General features: G+C 42.5%; 1 protein-coding gene across 1 annotated transcript in view; it reads right to left on the reverse strand.

Moving 5' to 3' along the window:
• Positions 1 to 2,281: 2,281 nt before the first annotated feature.
• Positions 2,282 to 7,584, reverse strand: part of LOC123160317 (signal recognition particle 19 kDa protein) — a 6,268-nt gene continuing 965 nt past the window's right edge. Inside the window, exon 4 of the mRNA XM_044578120.1 lies at positions 2,282 to 2,605. Coding sequence (XP_044434055.1) covers positions 2,481 to 2,605 — 125 coding nt within the window. The 3' untranslated portion in view covers positions 2,282 to 2,480. The remainder of the gene's footprint in view (positions 2,606 to 7,584) is intronic.

Here is a 7,584-nt window from a genome sequence, read left to right on the forward strand (position 1 = left end):
TCATGAAGACAAACTGAAGAGTAATGAGAGCAGGGGATAAAACCAGTTGCTTGGTTAAGACAAGGATTTGGCAGACCAGTTCAAGTTGCTGTGACAACTGTACGTCTGGTTAGGGATGCTGAGATTGAACTCAGAAGACCGTGTCTTCACCTTATTCCCCTTGAGCTAAGGACACCCAATCCTCGCCCAATCACTCTAGAAAGTCTTCAAGTGATGCTCAGAACGCGACGCCTAACCGGCTGGAGGATTCACAGTCCTCAAGTGTAACAAGTCTTCAGATCACGCGGACAGTAAGACTTCAGTGATGCCTAACACTCTTTGGCTCTGGGTGTTTCGGCTTAGTCCTCGCAAGGATCTCTCTCTCAAATGCTTCAGAGGTGGGTTGCTCTCAAACGACAAAAGTCGTGCACTAACTCTAAGTAGCCACCAATTTATGGTGTAGGGGGTAGGCTATTTATAGCCAAGTGGCAACCCGACCTGATATGTACGAAATGACCCTGGGTCACTAAGGAACCGACACGTGTCCAATGGTCGGATTTCAAACACACGCGGCAGCTTGGCTTGGGCTACAAGCAAAGCTGACTCATCCAGCTCTTACAGTCGTAACGTGGTTGATGTAGTTGTACTCTCCATGATCCAATCGCGATCCAATCCGATCTAGTGTCGAACGGACGACACCTCCGAGTTTAGCACATGTACGGCTCGGCGGCGTCCTCTCCTTCTTGATCCAGCAAGTGAGGGAAAGAAGATAGATGAGATCTGAACCAACACGACAGCGTGATGGTGGTGGTGGTGGCTCGACGGCGTCCTCTCCTTCTTGATCCAACAAGTGAGGGAAAGGGGTGAGGGAGGGGTGTGCCAGCCCTAGCCCCCTTCACAATTCAGGAGGGCGACGACCAAGGGGGGAAGAGTGCCCTCCAAGCCAAGTGGAGGGCCCTCCCCTTTAGGGTTTCCCCTCCCCGGGCGCATGGGGCTTGTAGGGGCTGGTGCGCCTGGCCCAATAAGGACAAGGCGCCCCTACAACCCATGCTGACCTAAGGGATGTGGTGGAACCCTTTACGGACTTACGAACGCCTCCAGATCCTCCGGAACCTTTTGGAAGCTTCCCAGTACAATACCGAAAAAAACTGAACTTTTTCCGAAACCCCGACAACAACTTTTCATATAGAAATCTTAACCTCCAGACCATTCTGGAACTCCTCGTGATGTCCCAGATCCCATCCGGGACTCCGAACAACCTTCAGAATTTCCACTATTAATATCTCAATACTACCCTAGCGCTACCGAACGTTAAGCGTGCGACTCTACGGGTTCGAGAATCGTGTAGACATGACCAAGACTCCTCTTCGGTCAGTAACCAATAGTGGGGCCTGGATGCCCATATTGGTTCCTACATATTCCATGAAGATCTTTATCAGTTGAACCACGATGTCAAGGATTCTGTCAATCCCGTATACAATTCCCTTTGTCCGGCGATATGTTATTTGCCCGAGATTCGATCGCCGGTATCTCCATACATATTTCAATCTTGTTACCGGCAAGACTCTTTACTCGTTTCGTAATACAAGATCTCATGGCTAAACTCATTAGTCACATGCTTGCAAGCTTCTTGTGATGTTGTATTACCGATAAGGCCTAAAGATATCTCTCCGTCACACGGAGCTACAAATCCCAGTCTCGATCCATGCAACCCAACAAACAACTTCGGAAATACCTGTAAAGCACTTACGAATTGATTTGATAGCACACAAATTATTCCTCCGGCATCCAAGAGTGGCATGATCTTATGGTCTAAGGAACTGATATTTTATATGAAGAAAGCTATATCAAATAAACTAAGTGATATGATCTTATAGTAAGTTCCTCGTAAGGTGTTACTCCCTTCATAAAATAGTGATCTAAACGCTCTTATATTTGTTTACGGAGGGAATACATCCGTTAGAGTGACAACTAATTCTAGACAGAGGAAAATAACTAATTCTAGACAGAGGAAGTATTTTCTTTGGTGGTATTCCGCAGAACCAAACACTTGGATGACCCAAAAAAGTTGGTTCCAGTTTGATGCGTGCCGCAAAATCAAACACATGCATGACCCAAAAAGTTGGAACAATTGCGTTTCCACTTGCTTCCGGCGACAAAACACACACTTGTACTAGGGCCAGGCCACATCCATATCTTTTCAGGTGAACTCCATCCATTCATACTAGTTTCTAAAGTGGAGTATATCTCCTTTGGATTTGCAAGTACCAAACTGATATCATCTGCAAACTCACACTCCCAATGCTGCAAACAACAGTAAGTAGTCCCCACTTTTGGCCTTTCAAGGCAACAAGCAAAACGGTTGCAGAAGTCACCATATAAAATAAGAAAATTCAGAAAATTCACAGTTTTTCAGGCCTCATAGCAGACAGACAACCAAGAACTCCCTCTGATGAATTTTCTAGAAAACTTTCTATGAACAGAAAAAACAACACAGAATGCTACTTCTTCTTCTTATTTTTCTTGTTAGTAGTTGTAACTGATGGACCTGCCACTGGTTCCTGCTTCTTAGTCCTCCCATGATGCTTGGGGACCAGCTCTGCTATTTGGATCATTAGCTGCTTCTCTGCAATGCAAAGACCTGGTGTCAGTAGGACAGACAAAAACATGTTCAAAGACACGCATATCATGGGAAATATCCTTTCGCGCTATAAACATCTCAAGATTGCCAGACATATCAAAGTAACCCGAGAACATAATGCGTTGAGCAAATACAAGATTGCCAGACACGCATATCATGGGAAATATCCATGTTCAAAGTAACTAGAATTACAATTGCAAGTCGTCTTTACTCCCCCAAAAAGGGAACAAAATGTGTTGAATAAATTAAAAAGATAACATAAAAAATAACATTAAGCAACATTGTAATTACCCGCTGAATGGCACTAAGGACCAGTTCTTTTGGGTGGCTTAAAAAAAATAAGCTGCCTCTCCCCAGCTTAAAAAATAAGCCGCCTGCTAAATTTTTTGACTTCTAAATCAGTTATCCCATAACTAGTTTAGAAGCCCCACTGAATAAGAGAGACGGCTTATGGGAAAAGCTGGGGAGGAGATGACTTATTTTTTAAGCTGGCAAAAGAACTGGCCCTAAGCAACATTGTAATTACCCCCTGGATCCTCTAAAAAGTTAGCAAAAATACGTCTCCAAATGATATGGATGGATGGCCTTAGACACTACAAATCAACAGATAAAGGCTCTATTAACAACTAACTTACATGCACACACAATTGTGAGGGGCAACAGGGAAAGCTTAACGGTTGCAGAGAATCTACAAAACTATAGAAGGCAACATTATACTAGAGGCAACATCCAGGTGAATACAACCATGTTTATCCTATTAGACAATTTTGACCACCTTAAGAGCTACTCCCTCCGCTCACTATTATAAGATGTTTTGGATATTTCAATATGGACTACATACGGATTGAAATGAGTGAACAAACACACTAAAACGCATCTATATACATCCGATTCAGAAAAAAGGTTAGAACATCTTATAATAGTGAACGGAGGGAGTATATGTGATGGAAGTTTTTGCCAACAGTGAAAAGAAATTATATTTGGAAGAAAGAAACTCAAGATTCCACTATCATGCATCAGCTCTACTTAACAGCAAATACAATTTTCAGATAAGAAATATCACTAACATGGTGCTGGGCTGCTGGCTAACAGAACTCATTCAACACAGATGCATAGGCATGGTCCCACATTACATAGAGATGGTATAATCAAACTAGCCATATTATACAGCATTTTGATGCATTCTTGTCTATACCAAGATGGACTAAATAAAAGCACAATGTACAAGATTTGGCGACACTACCAAGCAAAGCCCAGGAAATACATGATCCACATAGGGCAACACACTTTACTCCCTGGCCCTTTGATGCCACACAACATCCAAACTGAGAAGTATTTATGTGCCCTGTAGTGGACAAAGGGAGGTGCGCAAGGGGGCCTCAATGGCAGCCAGCCCAATTCCAGGCATCACACAGCTGAACAAGGATAAGGATGCTATTGTTGTAGGTGTATTTGTTAGGCATATGATACATATTAGTTTATATTGTTAGGAGTCATCCCATCTCTTGATTGCCACGTTTCATTTGCAATTAAGCAGGAATTAATCAAAGAATGTCATTACCATATCAGTCCAGCCATCCTCTCGGTGATATTCATATACTGACAACACGACACAAGGATCATTAGGCCATGGCAAGTGAGAGAATTTCCCTTGTAATCTGAGCTAGGACCATGAGTTACCAGCCATTTTGTCCATACTGTTGCATCTAAGCTACAGTCACATAGTACAGAGGACTAGTAAATCGGCTAAAATAACCATACTACAAACTGGAAATGGAACAATCATGACAAACACATGTAGCACCCAAGGGATCTCCTAAAGTATCTATCTACAAAAAAATGGACAAAAGAAATCCGTGTCAACAATACTTTATTTCCTGATAGCACAAACAGGGAATACTTCGTTGCAAACATAACGGTTTAAGGTCCACGACGACCATAGCAGATCTCCTAATCCTTTGCAAGAATGGTCTTATATCTCCTATCTATGGGTTCCTTTATTCAAGAGTGCGAAGGGTAAGGAAGCTAGCCGAGCCTAGGAGGATTCGCTTAGGTAGCTGGAACGTAGGGTCTCTGACAGGGAAGCTTGGGGAGCTAGTTGATGCAGCGGTGAGGAGAGGTGTTGACATCCTTTGCGTCCAAGAAACCAAATGGAGAGGACAGAAGGCGAAGGAGGTGGAGGATACCGGCTTCAAGCTGTGGTACACGGGGACGGCTGCAAACAGAAATGGCGTAGGCATCTTGATCAACAAGAGCCTCAAGTATGGAGTGGTAGACGTCAAGAGACGGGGGACCGGATTATCCTAGTCAAGCTGGTAGTTGAGGACTTGGTTCTCAATGTTATTAGCGCGTATGCCCCGCAAGTAGGCCACAATGAGAACACCAAGAGGGATTCTGGGAAGGCCTGGAAGACATGGTTAGGAGTGTACCGATTGGTGAGAAGCTCTTCATAGGAGGAGACCTCAATGGCCACGTGGGTACATCTAACACAGGTTTTGAAGGGGCGCATGGGGGCTTTGGCTATGGCATCACGAATCAAGAAGGAGAAGATGTCTTAAGCTTTGCTCTAGCCTACAACATGATTGTAGCTAACACCCTCTTTAGAAAGAGAGAATCACATCTGGTGACTTTTAGTAGTGGCCAACACTCTAGCCAGATTGATTTCATCCTCTCGAGAAGAGAAGATAGGCGTGCGTGCCTAGACTGTAAGGTGATACCTGGAGAGAGTGTTGTACCCCAGCATAAGCTGGTGGTTGCTGACTTCCGCTTTCGGAATCGTGTCCAGCGGGATAAGCGTGCCAAAGTCGCTAGAATGAAGTGGTGGAAGCTCAAGGGGGAGGTAGCTCAGGCGTTCAAGGAGAGGGTCATTAAGGAGGGCCCTTGGGAGGAAGGAGGGGATGCAGACAATGTGTGGATGAAGATGGCGACTTGCATTTGTAAGGTGGCCTCGGAGGAGTTTGGAGTGTCCAGGGGAAGGAGAAGCGAAGATAAGGATACCTGGTGGTGGAATGATGATGTCCAGAAGGCGATTAAAGAGAAGAAAGATTGCTTCAGACGCCTATACATGTGCCAGAGCCATGAGTTGGTTGTGAGATCTTATCGGTTTCACCTCTAGCCTACCCCAACTTGTTTGGGACTAAAGGCTTTGTTGTTGTTGTTGTTGATGATGATGGGTTCCTTTATTCGCTATGCTCCAAAACTCATTTACCAGAAAAGTTTCCGCTTGTGTAAGCAGAAATTTCATTTGCATAAGGAAAACAGTAAAAAAAACATTTTACTATTTTACCGACTAATGTCTAGGGAAGCATATCAAAATAAAGTGGTCCATGTAGTTTATCTCAACCTTGTCCCTTTCTTTTCAATCTTCAAACTTACCATTTTTAGTTAGTCATGCTATGTTGGAAAGGCTTCGCAAGGATTCATGTACACGTCAAAATAAGCCAAGCCGCAGCCTTTGCTTCTTTTTTATGTTTGTGCACCATAACTCTACGAATCCCAAGAGCTGGAAGGAAACATTTTTTTTTGTGAATATTCTCATGGTTTTTCCAAGTTTGCAGATCCTTGTCACAGGCATACTAAAACTAAATAGATTTGGAGAATGTCGAATGCTTAGTATGAATAACTCTTGAATGTGACTTCACAGCGCAATATGGGATAGGTAAGTTTGTTTAACCATTATTATGTTAAAGATGTGTTACCATCATTTATTTCATTTCAGCATAATTTCTTATTTATTCCTATGCCACCTAGTATACCTTGTACTCCCTCCGTTCCAAAATAGATGACTCAACTTTGTACTAAAGTTAGTACAAAGTTAGGCCATCTATTTTGGAACGGAGGGAGTAATATGATTACTAAGTTTATTCACCCATATTTGCAACTTCAGTTTTCCTAGAAAGATAACTCTTGATAATCAATGTTGGCAATACTTATGTGTTGTTATTTGTTGATCCATTAAAATGAAAGTATGCCTCAGGATGCCGAGATGGATCAGCCACACACATATCTGACTTGGGCAAAAGATTGTCTAACTAAGAGCAGAAAAAAATCAAGCCAAGCCGAAAATATTAAAAGACTAGACATTGAATTTGTTGAATGTTACATTGTTTATTGCATTGTCCTGAACTACTAAATTTACTGAACATCCACAACTTGATCACACTTCACAGCATCACTATCTGACTATAATAGTCAATAGGATAAACCTTATCCCGCAAAAAAAGGGTAAATCATCACAAACCATGTGTAAGCAATTCAAGATGATAATATCAATATGAGCAATCAGGTAGCAATATATACTTAATTAAGATGGCCCATTATAGCATACTAGTGTGGACTGTGGAGATTATCTTCTGCTCATTTTAGAAGATACTTCCTTGAAATTAAAATAGGAGCGACTACATTCCAAAGCACTCATCTCGAACAAACAAATTTTTGCAACTTATGATGATTAAGATTGTAATCTCGTATCCACAACATTGCACTGGTTAAATGAAGAGAGAGTCGCGTAGAAAATGAACTACAGTTCTTCTACCATCATTGATGTGAAATATAGAGAATCAACATCTTAATGTGCCAGGGGGATACTGATTTCACAAAACCTTGAAAGCAGTACAACAAGAGTTGCATGGGACCAAAATTAAATCCCTTCTAGGGAATTAACAGTGTGTAGCAATAGCTCGTGATAAGTAACATCTTTATATAGGACTTAAAAAGAGGATTGACCTTCCTTCATAGAAGCGAAGGAAACCTTGACACAGCAGAAATCTATTCCTGAAGGCTCTACTAGCTGCACTAACAGGAACTGGGATGGCTTGAAAATGGTATGAACGTGTATAGAATTAGATGTCCTTGACCTAATTTTTTACGGGGGATTGGATGATTTGCCCCACTTTACAAGGGGTTGGATGATTTGCCCTTTGATTGTCTCAATGACAGTGGCCCCGGGCCCCACCTGGTAGCCT

This window comes from Triticum aestivum, chromosome 7B, assembly GCF_018294505.1.
Source record: "Triticum aestivum cultivar Chinese Spring chromosome 7B, IWGSC CS RefSeq v2.1, whole genome shotgun sequence".
Lineage (NCBI taxonomy): Eukaryota > Viridiplantae > Streptophyta > Magnoliopsida > Poales > Poaceae > Triticum > Triticum aestivum.